The sequence below is a fragment of the Piliocolobus tephrosceles genome, chromosome 15, assembly GCF_002776525.5.
Source record: "Piliocolobus tephrosceles isolate RC106 chromosome 15, ASM277652v3, whole genome shotgun sequence".
NCBI classification, from domain to species: Eukaryota; Metazoa; Chordata; class Mammalia; order Primates; family Cercopithecidae; genus Piliocolobus; species Piliocolobus tephrosceles.
This window is the reverse complement of record NC_045448.1, coordinates 86,751,017-86,766,344: the sequence shown is the minus strand read 5'-3', so window position 1 is coordinate 86,766,344 and position 15,328 is coordinate 86,751,017. Positions and strand designations below refer to the sequence as shown.

General features: G+C 55.2%; 1 protein-coding gene across 2 annotated transcripts in view; it reads right to left on the bottom strand.

Annotated features, from left to right (window-relative positions):
- ATOH8 (atonal bHLH transcription factor 8) overlaps positions 1 to 9,790 on the bottom strand; it is a 34,417-nt gene extending 24,627 nt beyond the window's left edge. Inside the window, exon 1 of one of the 2 annotated variants that reach the window (XM_023224972.3) lies at positions 8,719 to 9,790. In XM_023224972.3, the coding sequence (XP_023080740.1) occupies positions 8,719 to 9,492 (774 nt within the window). In that variant the 5' untranslated portion in view covers positions 9,493 to 9,790. The remainder of the gene's footprint in view (positions 1 to 8,718) is intronic. The other variant, XM_023224971.1, reaches the window with a different exon arrangement.
- Positions 9,791 to 15,328: the final 5,538 nt, after the last annotated feature.

Here is a 15,328-nt window from a genome sequence, read left to right as displayed (position 1 = left end):
TTTTTAATACCTCTCTCCACCAATATTTGTGCTGCATGAGCAAAAAGCTCCAAAGACTGTGGTACACTGAACAGAGTTCTGTCTTGGAACCTGGAAATAGCTCCACAAAATCAACCTGATAGATGCTAACTAAGACCCCACGGTTCCTATAATGCACTGTTCACCTAAAGGGCTAAAAACCCAGCAACTATGGCTCCTGGTTTTCTCCTCGCTATGGCTCTTCAGGATTTACACGTGTCATCCATATCATTGATGAACCCGTATCCCACAGCGGGTGGGACGGCACGATGCATCTACACAAGTATTTAGTGAGCGCCCGCCATATGCCAGGCATTCTTTCAGGCCAGTGATTCTCAACCAGGGATGATTTTGTGCCCTAGGGGAGTGGGGGCATTGCAGGGACGGAGGTGGGGGTGTTGCTAAACATCCTACAGCGCACAGGATCCTACAGTGCCCCCACAACAGAGAACTACCTGCCCCCAAATGTCAATAGTGCCAAGGATGGAAATCCCTATTCCTGAGCATGGAGAAAAAGCATGAACAAGACAGTCACCCCAGACTGGGGACCCTAAACACATCACCCACTTTGATCTCACTTTAAACCTCACTGTGTCCAAGAGCTTTCCCTGACCTCCCCTACCCTACACCAGGAGGGACAGCTTGCCCTCAATAGTGCCCTAATAGCACCCCATCTGTCCTTAACTGCGCACACTGTGGCTCTTGAGTGCTCAGTCTCCCTATGAACTGTGGGGGGAAGGCCTATGTCTGCAGAGGCTAGCACAGGTCCTGCCCGTAACAGGCCCTCAAAGGGGTTTGTTGATTGAGGCAATGAGTGAACAAATCAATGATCTCTCCCTCTGGATCTTCACTCTGGAATATTTTGAACTGGGCTCAAACACCTTTCCTCTCTCTGACGATGAAGATGAAGCTATCTGGCATAAAGCTAAGTGTACCTTTTTGTAACATGGATTCAACCCCTGGCTCTAGCTTTGTCTAGCTGTAACACTCTGGGCAAGGGACAGAATCTTTCTGAGCCTCGGTTTCCCTGTCGTATCGGGAACAGGACTGACCTCACAAGGTGGTAAGGATTAAATGAGATGAGATGTGTGCATTGCATGGAGTAAGGCCTGATAGAGGTCTGTGAAAGTGTTATGGTCCTGAAAGAGGGGCTCCAGAGAGGGTGAGAAGCAGGAGGTCTGGAGCCAGGACACGTGCCTGCCCCACCCTCCACCCTCTGGGGGTGCTGAAACTAGGAAACCCAGAGAGGGAGAGGAAGGCAACAGAGAAAGCCAATTCCCATGCATTTCCACCCCTCACCCCATCTCCCACTCCCAGGCCTGGCTGCAGCTCCAAACCCATCCCAGAAATGCTGGCAGAACAATGCACTTTGCTCGTTCCCAGCCAGAGTCCAGGGAATTCTGCTTTATCAGCCTGAACAAATAAACAAGGTCTGGTAGTCCTGGGGCAGGGAAGGGGGTCTCAGGGGCCAGCCAGCACTTCTGCCTCCTCTTCACCCCAGGGAGGGTGTGGCAGCCTGAGGGGGGCTCTGGGGACTGGGTGCAGCTCTGTGACACAGCCCTCAGCACTGTTTTCACACAGAGGCCACACTACGAGTTTCCCTTAAAGACCCAGCTCTTTGAGCCCTTGGCCTGTAACAGCTGGGCTTCCAGGAGGGAGCAGGGATTTTGGAAGGGATCTGTACCCTGTGATCCAGGGTCACTGTAGGACCACAAAGTGACAGCTGAGGCCAAGGCCAATCTAGAGATCCCCATGCCAGGTTCTGGGACAGTTCTGTCCTAGATATGTCACTTTGCCCTATTATCTCTGTCAAGCTCTAGATCTAACAAGAAGAAACCCATCCACTGAGCTCTTGTATATCTGACACTGTGGAAGCTATTTACAGGTAGTATTAGCCCATTTAAAACCTTCCCCACCATCTGTACACACAAAAACAGAGATGACATATTGGGCCCCAGATCACTCAGCTAAGACCTGGTTGGAGTCAGAAACTCATCTGACTGACACCAGGCACATAGCCACTAGGCTCTCCCAGCTCCCACCATCACACCAGAGGTAGCCACATACGGGACACCAAAGGCCTCTTTCAGGTTGCTCACCTCTCCTCCTCCCCAACCCCTAGGGGCAGCTCCTCACCACCTGGCCAATTCCAGATCCTCCTGGTGCCCATGCTCCAGGATGCAGCCCCTCAGCCCCCAACATCCCAGCTCAGAGGCACCCCAGACTGGGCCGCCACTGCAAAGTGAGAATTTAGCAGCCGTTCTGGTTCTAGGACGTTGAAGTATGGTGGAAAGAGCTGGTCTGAATTCCAGGCACTTACAAGCGGTGTAACTGTGGAAAGTGCCTTCACTCCTCAGAGCCTCCGTTTCCTCATCTGGAAAGTCGGGGTAGCAATGCCTGGGCAGCCCACAGAGCTTCAAGGACTGTATCAAGCAGCTTCCACTGGAGTCTGAGCAGCACAGATTCTCCATGACTGTTGGGCCCAGGCCACTTTGCTGTTATTACCGTCTACTAAGGCTAGGCAGAGGGTGGATGTTTCAAATACAATGTCTGTACATTGTATATTGTAAAAGATACAATATCTTTTAAGCAGCCCAATGAGGTAGCAATGGCCACTTCCACTTTACAGAAAAGCGTGTGATTCTCGGGCATGTAGGAATTTCCTGGATCTCTCAGCTGGTGAGTGATGAGCTGGGTTTTGAACTTGTGGCTTAGCTGGGCTCTTTCCAGTTAGCCAGCAGGAACTGCTTGGGGATCTGAATAAGTGTCTATAGCTTAAGATGGGGAGGTAGGCAGCCCACCCCACTGAGCTAGGGATGGAGAGTTCTGGGCCGATGATGCCATGAGATCCCTCTTAGAGTATCCACAGCAAGGCCCAGAGCCCACCCACCCCCACCGCCTACAGAGTCCCCCACAGCAGTTGTCGGCTCACCCTGGTCAGAGGACACGGGCCAAAAGAGGAGGCAGAATTACCTGGCTCCCACTCCCGACAGACTGCCCAACTGCCAGGAAAGTAAAAGGATCTGCCTTGTGCTCATCCCACAAGGATTTTTAAACTTTGGAGGGCTGGGCGCGGTGGCTCAAGCCTGTAATCCCAGCACTTTGGGAGGCCGAGATGGGCGGATCACGAGGTCAAGAGATCGAGACCATCCTGGCTAACACAGTGAAACCCCGTCTCTACTAAAAATACAAAAAAAAAACTAGCCGGGCGAGGTGGCGGGCGCCTGTAGTCCCAGCTACTCGGGAGGCTGAGGCAGGAGAATGGCGTAAACCCGGGAGGCGGAGCTTTCAGTGAGCTGAGATCCAGCCACTGCACTCCAGTCCAGGCAACAGAGCGAGACTCCGCCTCAAAAAAAAAATAAAATAAAATAAAATAAAATAAACTTTGGAGGAACAGACTTTGGCATTTTTGCAAGGTCCCATATGCCCCCAAAACATTCCACCCCACCCACCCTAAGCTGGACCCAGTTCCAGCAAGCATGAAAAAACATGAAGAGCACTGGCCTGGGAGCCCGAGGGCCTGACTCTACTACTGGCCAGTCAGGTGACCTTAGGCAGATCCATAAGCTTACAGGACCTCAGTTTCCTCACCAGTAAAATGGGCATTAGAACACCTGCTACCTCAGAATGAGATCACAGGGGCAAGTGAGGGAAAAGTTCCTAAAGAAGCAATGCCGAGAACCCACCAGAGAATGCAGGAAAGGCCTCAAAGCCCGCCATGCTCTTGCTTCTGTGCCAACTCCTGCCCACCCTTCAGACCCAGCCCAAGACGCCCTCCTGGAAGCCCACCAAGACTCCTGAGCCCATAGAGCTCCAACAGCACCACATCCACTACACACAGAAGAGCACCGGATTCCAGTGAAATTATCGTCTGATCGTCTCATGTCAGTGAGTGCTGGATTCCCGACGTGAAGCCACTCTACCCACAGCTGTTCAATGTCCTTCCCAAAGTCTATCTAAATAGGTCCTTTAAAATCCCAACCTCCTGCACTGCCACCAGGCTGGACCCTGAGAAACTGGGTCTTGGTCGTTAGGAGCTATGGCCCCAGGGCCAGACAGGCCTGAGTACAGATCCTGGTCACTCTGTGGGCTTGAGCAATCTGCATCACCTCTCTGTAAGTGTCCTCATCTGTAAAATGGGAAGACAGCACAACGGACACCACACAGCAGGCTCAGGTAAGGCCTCACTCAGTGCAGTGAGGCTCCACAGCAGCCACCCTGGTGACTGCGGACATGAAGGAACAGGAGGAAGGCCTCTGTCACCCTTACCTACCTGCATGGAGCCCCCAGTGCAAGCAGGCCTGTCCCTCGTTGCCTGAGGGGACGGTGCACAGGCTGCTTTGCACTCCCCACGCCCTCCTTGCACCCTGTGGGGTTCCAGAGTGAGGGAGGTGCTGAGAGCACCATTTCCACGCTCCCTCCAGGGCAACCCTGACTTCACTCCATAAGGACCCACTGGGAGGCCCCAGGGGCAGCAGGGGAGATAGCCTGGGTCCCAGTTGCTTGGCATGTCCTTCCTCCGTGGAGAGGACCATGGCAGAAACCAGGGCCCCGCACTGCCTTCCATTGCTGCCATCTTCCATCAACACTGAGGGGCTTTGAGGGGAGGGAGAAAATCCACACGCACACCACATGCCCCAAAGGTGGGCACAGCTTGTGAGACAGAAGGTCTTGCCACTCTGGCCCCTTCCCTCACCACCCCACAAGGCCGGCCTTTCCCTTTGACCCCTCCCACCTGGCAGGGAGCAGCCGCACTCCCGGGTCAGGCCAGCTGTGCACACATGGCCTTCCATGAGGCGGTGGGGAGGGCTCTGGTGCAGCTGCGCTGGTGGCATGTGCTATGGCCTGACCATCTGCCCCACACCACCCAGCCTAGACCAGACCAGAGGGCTTCTCTCTCTCTCACCTGCACCTCCCCATCTGCAGCCCTGCAGCCACCCTCCCTGCTGCCTTCCTGGTTGAGATGACAGTGGATTATGACACAGTAGGAGCCTGTCTGGCTTCCTCATGCTGAGGGTAGATGGCTCCAGGACATTAGACAGGCTGAGGAGCAGAGCTGTTAGGAGTCGGGGCCCTGGGAGTCCAACCCAAGCTCCACAGTAACAGCGGCCCACAACTACGCAGGCTGCCACCATACACGGCCACGAAGCACCGCCACCCTAGAGTCTGGCAAATGGTGTGCCAAGGTAGCATGTAGCACAAAACCCACAAGGCCACGTGCAGTGGCAAAAGACCGGGACAACTTACATAAGCTCTCTGAAACTCAGTCACCATCTGTGAAACAGGGCAGGAGGTGTGATAACAGTATCTTATTTCATTAAATGAACTAATACACATAACAACCTTAGCACCACACCTGGTACAAAGTAAGCATGTGCTCAATGCTAGTTTCTGTGACAGTTATTAAAATAATTAAAGAATTCTTATTGCTTCATCTGTCAAGAGCCTTGCCCAGCCCTGAGGACCTTGGAGATGCTTACGAAATGTTCACTGCTCTGGCTGTGCACAGTGGCTCATGCCTGTAATCCTAGCACTTTGGGAGACCGAGGTGGGTGGACCACCTGAGCTCAGGAGTTCGAGACCAGCCTGGGCAACATGGTGAAACCCCATCCCTACTAAAATACAAAAAATTACCCAGGTATGGTGGTGCACGCCTGTAATCCTAACTACTCGGGAGGCTGAGGCAGAAGAATCACGTGAACCAGCCTGGGCAACAGAGAGAGACTCTGTCAAGAAAGAAAGAGAGAAAGAGGGAAGGAAGGAAGAGAGGGAGGGAGGGGGGTAAGGGAAAGGAAGGAAAAGGAAGGGAAGGGAAAGAAATGTTCACTGCTCTTATAGGCCTCCTTCCTTTCCTCACTTGCTCTTGCTCTTCTCAACACTGTGGATGAGGTCAGCAATATTACCATTTTACAACTTCAGCAACTGAGGCCCAGAAAGGGTCAGTGACTTGTCCACAGCCACACAGAAGGCATGCAAGGGAGGACAACTCAATACCTGGCCTCCCGTTCCCCAGGTCAGTGCTTCCTTCATGGTATCAGGAAGCTACTCAGGAGAACGAAGTCCCAGGCCAGAGCCACAATCCCAGAACCCATCTTGGTGCCACACTGGCCAAGGCCCCATTTCAGGCAGAGCTGATCTGCCTTTCCCATTTCCAAGGACCCATTTCAGTCAGGCCCGAGCCTAGCTCCAGAGCTGCAGCTTGTCTGGATTGGGCGAGGGGGTGAGGAATACATTTTACCCAGAAGACTGAGGCCCAGAGGAGGAAGGGGCTCCTCCAGAACACAGGTCTTCCCCTATCGAATGGGTGCCATGGTGGTGAGGGGGACATGGTGGGTGCGGCCTTGGCCCCTGGCTCTACGACCAGAAACGTCCTGGCTGTATTTCTTTCCTTCCCAGCTAACAGGCAGGTGCCATTATGGCCTGGCAGCCTTTCTAGGGAAGGGGCAGAATGGCTGGGGCAAGGAGGAAACAAACAGGAACAGGCACTTGTGACCATGCATTTGTGTGTGCTCTTGAGCACGTGTAAGGAGCATGTGTGTGTGTACCTGCCTGTGTGTTTGCATCGTACACACACTCTCTCCCTGAGAGGGCATGGGTGTGCCTTCTGCTTAGATACACTGAACTTGCCCTTTTTATAGAGAACATCCCACGGTAATGGGGGAAGTAAAAGGAGACCAGGATGAACAATCTCATCTCAAAGGGTCTGCCAAGTGTGTACCCTGCCTTGATTGTTAACAAACATCACAGGCTGGGGGTTGGGGGGTGATACGTGATGCTGATACAGATGGCACTGTGGGAGGCATTTGGCCAGGAGGGCATTCCAGAAACTGCTCTCATCTTCCCTAACCCACTAAGTGATCTTGGACAAGTCTCCTTCCATCTCTGGGCCTCAGTGTTCCATACTATAAAATGAGTTAATCCAGTTTTGACAGGGATGTTGTTTAGATCAAATGAGATGGAATTGATTGTTGAACGAAGTAAAAGCCAGCGGGCACATAAGATGTAACAGAGCACTCAGATGAGTATTGTCTCAGCATACAGAGGGGTAATAGAAGGAGAAGGGCCCAGAACCTGCAGTCAGAGCCCCTAGGTGCCAGCCCTGACCTGCTACTCAACAGCGATGAGGCTCTGGGCACGTGCCTCCCCAGTCTAGGAGGGGCTTCCCTAGTGACAAGGTGGGCAGGTGGACAGGTATCTCTCTGCCCTTCTGTAATCCTTCTGTCCTGGGGAGTGGGTTGCAGGATCCCCCACACACCGCCACCTCTACCCAGCGATGCAGACACAGAGCTGCTGGCTCAGGGTGGGACTGACTGCTCCACTGGGCCCACTGCCCAGGGTTCCAGCTGGTGTGGCTGAGGGCAGAGGCCCAGCCTGGTCTGTGACAGCCACTCGTCCCCCACCCCCACCCAACCTCACTCACCACTTTCCCCAAGCCCAAGCAAGACACTTTGGCTCAAAAGTCATATGGCCTCTTTCCTCCAGGGATCCAATTTCCCTTCCATGGATGGACACAGGCACTACTGCCCCATCCCACCCCAACCCCCAGGAAGAAGAGGATCCAAAAAGAAGATCATGGTTTCTGAAATGTTTTGTTGCTGGCTAAAGACCAGAGAAGTTGAGCAACATTCCTGGAGTCACACAGCAAGTCAGCTGCAGAGCATGCAAAGAAAAAGGAAAAAAAAAAAAAAAAAAAAAAACCTTCAAACCAGCCACATCTACCCTAACCCTTCCCCACGCCCTGTGTAGGGGTGGGAGAGAACTCACCACCTCCTTCCTACAGCTCCTTCTCGCTAAGAAAATAAGAAGCCTAGAAGCCCAAGCAACTGTCGGACCCCATCACAGGTAATTCTTGGGTTAAGTATTCTTCCACTACCCGCGCAGGGGCACTGTCTGGTTAGGGCAGCCGGCACCAGCTCCAAACTAAAAAGTCCCCGACTCACCCCAGAACTAGTCTCTGAAGATGCCCCAGAGGGAATCCCCCAACTAGGCAGTCCCCTCAGCAGAGCTGCCTGCTTCACCACGGGTGAAAGGAAGGGATCTCCTAGAAAGACTCCCACCAGCCCATTCCTGAGCCCACCCCTGGGGAGAGGGCACAGGCTTGTAGTGCGGGTTCTTGAGGATGCCAGGGCAAGGAGTGCACAGCCCGCAAGCAACCTGAGTGTTCGGGGCATCACTGCTGGGTCCTGAAGAGGGGCTGACAAGCACCCCCGGACTGTCCCACCGCAGCGTTCCGGGTCTTGCCACCACCAACGGGGGGCCAAGACCCTGACCATGCCAAATGCCTGGAGAAGGCTCCCCCTCTTCCTGCCCTGACCAAGACAGATTCCCACATGTCCCCTCTCCACTCCGCACCGCGCCCAGGGGATTCCGGCAAGCAAATACTCGCTGCCATAAAAGTGAACTATGGAGGCTGAAGTCAGACGCGCAGACAGCGTTACAAACCCGAGGCGGGGGTTGAGGGTGGGGGGTGCTCGGGCCAGAGATACCCAACTTTTATAGCCACTTTGAAAACTATGATCCATACCAACGCTGTGGCAAAGTCACTGCCCCAGGACTGCCCACACCTGTCTGGGCACCACTGTCGGACCGGGTGGGGCAGCCTGCCCTTTAAACACACCTCTATCCCGCCCGGGCCACTCGTCCACCCATTCCAGCAGTCGTCCCCGGGCGCAGTGAGGGCGTGCGGCAGGGAGCGGGTACCTGCTTCCTGAGCGCCTCGAAGGCTGCGCTGATGGTGTGCACCCTCGTCCGCTCCCTGGCGTTAGCCAGGAGCCTCCGGGTCTGCTGCAGGGCTTTGATCTCGGAGGAGGGGGCAGTCGCTTCTCCCGGTCGTTTCCTAGGCGACGCGGAGGAATCCGGGTGGTTATTGTAAATTACGTGTGAAATTGACGAGTAGGAACTTTCCCCCGGGCGCGTTGGGGGCGCTGGGCGCACAGTGGACTCCGGGGGCGCTTGCGGCGCTGGGGGCGCTGACGGCGCGGGGCGCGCGGGCGGTGCGCACAGCAAGATGCGAGGACGCAGACCCGGCTCCCGGAAAGGCTGTGCCTCTGGGCCCCCAGGAGCCTGGCTCTGGGGCTCAGGAGGCGGCGGCGGCGGCGGCGGCGGCGGCGTGGGGAGTCCTGGCCCCACTGCGCCCAGGGCGAAGCCGCGTTTCCGCGCGTCGGAGACCTCGGGCACCCGGGAGCCCCCGCGCTCCCCGGCCGTGTCTGCGCCCCCTCTTGGAACGGCCGGGGCCACTGGGGCTGGCACCGGCACCGGGACCGGGACCGGCTGCAGCCGATGGGTCCTGTCCCGCAGCCCGTTGGTGGCGACTGCGCGGGGCTCGGGCGCTTCCAAGTCCAATCGGAAAGTTTTATAGCCGTTCGCGCGCCGCGCCGGCTCCTTGCCTTTCCGCTTGAGCTTCTTGAGGCCGTTCAGCTCCTTCACGCACACGGTCTTCCACGGCCCGTCCTCGAGGACCGGGATGTGCTTCATGGCGCGGGCGGCGCGCGAGGCAGGAGCGTGGGGCTGCCCGGGCCGCCGCCGCGCTCAGCGCCGAGGAGTCTCTGGCTCTCCCCCTTCGCCCGCCCTCCCCTCCCTCTCCTCTCCCTTTCTCCCCCTCGCCCGGGGCAGCTGCGCCGCCGGCTTCGCGAAGCCGCCGGGCTGTCGGTTCCCGGAGCGCTCAGAGTGTCATCTGAAGTCGCTGCCGCCTTGCCAGCATTTCTGGAGAACGCCCGCTGCGCTCCATCTGTGTTTGTTTAGCCTCAGTTTACACAGAAGCCCAGTTCGCGAGATCAGTCAGCGCCGCCGCCCGGAGAGGAGGCAGCTCCCGCCGCCACCGCCTCCCCAGCCCCGGCCGCCCGAGCCGCGAGCGCCTTTAAAGAAACAGGAAGCATTTTTCAAAACAGCTGGGCCGCCGGCCGCCTCCTTTGTCCGCGTGCTCCCTACCTCCCCCCACCCCCATCCCCTTGGCCCAGAACCTGCCTCCTCGGCTCTCCCTCCCCGCCCCTACTCAAGTCGGGGGCGCTTGTGTGTTCCCAGAGGACAGTCCGCTTCTTCACAACAGCCCCGAGCACGTGACTTATGGGCCCCCCGGCCCTTCCCCAAATCACAGCGGGGCCTTCTCTCCCTGGCCTTGCAGGCCTTTCGGTGACGCAGCTCCGACCTTGCCCACCCGGTACCTTCCCGCCACTCCCTCCGCCCCAACTCTCCGAGAGACAGAAAACGCCGGGAGCTGGGACTTATGCTGCGGGGCGATGGGGAAGGGAAGACTCCGAAGTTGCCCGGCGACCCGCACCCGCCAGGCACTGCAACCCACCCCACTCTCACTTGCTGGAGCAGGGAAGCAAGAGGAGCAGAGGGCTTAAGACAGGGAAACTGAGTCTCCGAAAGTTCCAAAGTCACAGAGGCAGAGGAGGGTGGAAGCTTCGGTTTAGGCAGACCTAACGTCTGCGAGCCTCTGCAGTCACCTCATTCCAGGCGCCCTGCTAAGCTGGCATTTACCCATCTATGAAATGAGAAATTCGGACAACATCAACGCCTAAGTCACAGCATTGCTCTGAGGAATTAAAGCACTAGGCACATAGGAAGGGGTCGTCAAATGGCAGCTGTCGTTGTTATTATTTTTATTTATTGAGGCAAAACAGCTACTTGAGGCAGATTTCCTGGGCCCAAACCCCAGCGCTGCCACTCACTGCATGACCTTGGGAAAGTCACTTAACCTCTCTGTGCCTCACTTTCCTTACCTGTAAAACGAGGGTTATAATCGTACCTGCCTCCCCAGGCGGTGTGAAGAGCGTGTATGCGCAAGACACTCAGAGCAGTGCCTGGCACTAGGCGAGAGCTTTGCTGGTGCCCACGGTTATTGGCAAGGCACAGAGGTCGACCCCCCCAGACCCTCAGTCCTCTCTGTGCCAATCCACTGGAGATTCTGGAAAGAAGGGGTCAAATTAGTAGGCCCTCGCCAGAGGACCACCTCCCAGCCACTCCCTTCCGAGGCTCAGAAGAGGGCTTCACTCTTGTCTGTGGCTGTTGCTCCTTAAGGAAGGTGGGCACTAAAAGCCAGCAAAGTGGTTAGGGAGAAGATGAACTGTCGACCCTGGCCTTGAACTCTGATGCAAACACAAGGGCTCACACAGTGCTTCTCTCCTCCATGGGAGAATGCCTAGGGGTTGAGGAGGCAGATGGCATGCAGGGTGCTGGGAGTTGGGATGGGGATCTGGGCAAAGCTTCGGGGACAGGAGCATGGAGCTGGGGCGGGCAGTCTTGGTTGGGCCTTGGCTTTTCAACTATGGAGCCCCATGGTGACCATGAGCAAGACGTTTCCTCCCACCGGCACTCTTTTATGTCTTTGAGGATATTTCTGTCCGACCAACCTTTTCAGGGTAGCTGGGAAAGGACAAAGAGATCATGAATGTCAAAGGACTTTGACATAAGGCTTCAAACCTAGACACACACACACACACACACACTGAGGCAAGTGGTTTTCTGACTGTAGTAAATGCAAATCTCATTTTGCTACCAAGGTGGGTGCCAGCATCATAAAGCATGTGCTCCCAGAGACACCCTCTTCCCCGGACACCTGCATATTCCTGCACCTTATCTCTGTCCTGGAGACCAAGGGTGTGCTGCCAAAGAGGAGCCCTCATTCTCCTGTCATTTCCCTGCTCAGCCTCGAACTCTAAAGTCCTGGTTTTTGCTCCCAGCTCTCCCCGTAGCTCCCCTTTGCAAAGCACACTCTTCCTCACCCTTCCATGACCAGCTCCAGTCCCCCTCCTCCTGCGAACCTTCCCTGCTCACTACAGTCTCCAATTGCTCTTGCTGGTGTCTGCACATACTTGCTCAAAAGTCCTGCTGCAACTTAGCCTCCACTGCAGCCCTGTTGGAACTCCTGGGCTGTGCGTTCCTCAAAGGCGCACTCTTGCCTTCCTCCCTGTCTCTAAGGGCTGGTGCTCAGGAAGCCTCTGATAAGGACAAGCAGCCCTCGTGCCCTTTACAGTCCTGTCTGGAGACCCAGTCCTCCTGTGCATCCAGCCAGTCAGCGGCAGAGATGGAGGAAAAGCGACACTCCTCCTCCAGGGCTGCTCAGGCACTCTCTGAGCTTCAGTATCTTCCTCTGTAAAACGGGAGTAATGATAGCGTGCCTCACAGGGCTGCAAGGACTCAAAGACGCTGCATGTGCAGCATGTGGCAGGATACCTAGAGTCTGGGAAATGGTGACCTGGGGCATCCTGGGTTAGCCAGCTGCTCAGGCCCCCTTGCATCCCAGACTTGGGTGTAGTTGAAGACTGGAGTGTCCATGGCTAGTTAAGGGGTGTGAGAAGTCTCTAACAGGACTGAATTTTGTCCTTAAAGAGGCCAAGCTGTGTCTGGGAAAATCACATCTTGGCTGAATACCAAGGGATCCACTCATACTGATCCTGAGCCCTGTGCCAACTTCCCCCAAATAGGGGAGAAGGTCACTGAGATCCCCTGGGGCAGGAGGAGGAGAAGGGATTGGATAGGAATGATCAGGCATGCAGGGTGGAGGTAGAGCAGGGCTCCAAGCCGGGCTACAGGCTCCCAGACAGACTCTTTCTCCCCAACATGCTGCCTCTCCCGCTGACCAAATGCCAGGGCCCCAGAGTTGGCAACAGCCAAGCCCAGAGGGATCTTCACCTTGTCACATACCAGGTGTGTGACCTTGAGCAGCTCCCTGACTTCTCTGAGCCTCTGTTCACTATCTGAGCATCATCTCTTGAGTCTCGAGATGGAATGGTGTGTGTGGGAACAGGCGGCAAATTGTAAAGAGGCCAATTGACGTGGAATCCCCGCTATTGCCATTGTCAGCCTGCCAGGCTGCAGACCTTCCAAGTCCAGGCTGTCTACCCACACCCCATCAGCCTAAGGCTCAAACCTGTCTTCCAAGGACTCTTGCTTCTGCCTTCCTCAGCCTTGCTGGGAATTGGGGCAGAGACCAGCTGGGCAGCACCCCCTGGTGGTATCACACTATTGGGACTGCACCCAACACTGCGGTCTCCCCATGAGGAACTTGTGCCCATTGTGGTGGCCCTGTAATGACAGTAATGTGGATTTCAGGAATTCATAGACTTTCCAGGATAAAAAGTCTCCCAAGGCTCCAGGTGGCCCTACTCACGCCTTTGGATGGGACAACGCAGACGACACCCTATGCCCTTCATTAAAAACATCGCCCACTGAATTAACTGTTTGAGGTGACCCTGGGATCGAGTGATGTTGTCACTGGAAGATTCCATACCTCTTGGATGGCAGGTCTAGGGAAAAGTAATAAAGATAAAAAGGGAAGGCAAGGCAAGAGCTTAGGGGTCAGGCCACTGGGAGCAGATGCTAGAAGGCCAGGCAATCGTAATTCTTTAATACTGCCATGCGAGAAGCACATACGAACTCTATCTCACTAATCTTTATCATCACCCAGGGAAGTAAACCCACTTTATAGATAAGAAGATTAAGACTCCTAGTGGGGAAAAAAAAATCTTGCCAACAGAAAGAACAGTCGTGGGATTTGAACCCAGGCCAACTGACCCCAAAAGCCAAGCTCTGAACCACTGTGTCCGCTGCCTCCTGAGAGCTCAGCGACTAGCATCTGGGAGGTGATAACTGGGCCATCTATGGGGCTGGCCTGTGTCAGCCAGCTCTTCCTGCTGTGCTGCCAGCCTGGTGGGCTTCTTGCTGTCCACCTCTCAGCTGGAGCCACTGGCCTCCCTTGGTCCAGCACAATGCCCTTCTAGCTCCTTCTAGTCAGGGTCAGATGGCAAGGGCATATAGAGCCCAGATCTTGGTATCCAGGCACTGGGGCCCTCCTCCTTGCCAGTGGAACATGCCCAGCATTTCCTTGGTGCACACACCACCCGAGTGCAGACAGGACAGCCCTGCAGGGTGGCAGCCAGTGATTAGCTGCTTCTTGGCCGGATGGGATGGAACCTTGGATGCTTGCTACATGAAGCTCTGCATTCCTAAATCTGGAGTCCCTATTTATGGCTGTTCAGATTGTTCCAAAGTAGGTGTGGCACCCATAAGAGAAAGGGAGGAAGAGTGGAAATTAGACTGCCAGGAGGAAACTCTCCTGGTGGAAACAGACACAGTATGAATGGTGCCCCCCTGGGGTGGTACTCACAGCAGCACCAGAAAGCGCCACCCAGGGGAATAAGAAGAATCCAGAGCTTCTTCCCACCTCCCATTCACAGTGCTAGCACTGCCACCATTAACCAGCTGGACATTGGATCCAGAGGACAGTGATGAGGCATCCCGGCAGGAAGCTCTTTCAGACTCTCCTACAATCTTCCTTCTACCTTCCTCTATTCAAATGGCCATCCCAATTATGGAAAACTGAGTCTTTGGGGCTGGGCAGACGCCAGATAAGGACACTCTCTCCCTGAGACCTGCTGTGTGCACCATCTCAGCACATGCGCTGTATACCTTCTAACCCATGTGCAGAGGGCAGTGCCCAGCGGGTAGGGTTTAGTCCTGACTCTTGGTCAGAGTGGAAGGGGAGAGTGGGGAGGGGAAAAGGTCAACAAAAAACAGGAGGAGCCTGGCATGACAGATCTCCACACCATTGGCCAGGTATCCTGTTAAAACAGAACATATGTCATTTCTGTGCTAAAAACCTCCCCTTGAATTCTTTTGCTCGGATGTGTTAATGGCTGCTATGAATTCCTTCCCTCCCTGTATGCATGGAGAGATGGACTCTGTCCCTCCATTACTGTGAACCTGGGCTAGCCTGTGGCTGCTCTGGCTAATGGAGCCCTGCAGAAGTGTTGCTGTGCTTTATGGAGACTGGCTGTTTCGGCTTCCTGCCAGTTGGAAGCCTTTAGTTGCTAAGCGAGAAGTCCAGGTGGGTTCTACTGAAGAGAGAGGCCACATAGAAAGCAACACAGTGCCAGACATATGAGTGAAGAAGGCGCTCAGCAGAACCTTATGGGTGCCTCCAGCCCCAGCCTCTAGCTGGCTGTAGCCCCATGGGAGAACCCACTAAAGAGCCACCTGGCTGAGCCCAGTCAACTCACAGAACCATGAGAAAGAATATTAAAAGGTTGTGTTAAGCCACTACAGTTTGGGGTGGCTTCTTAAACAGAAATAGAGAACTGGAACATTTGAGTAGGAGCAAAAGTTGACATCTGGTCCCCCATTTCCTCTCTAACCTCATCCCCCAATCTAGCCCGTACACTCTGCTCTCACAACACAGGGCTCCCTACCATTCCTTGAATCTACCCAGCAGGCTCCCACCTCAGGGCCTTTGCACTGGCTGTTTACTATGCCTGAAATGCCCTTAGCTCAGGTAGCCTCAGGGTTCGCTCCCTCACCCCTTTCTGGT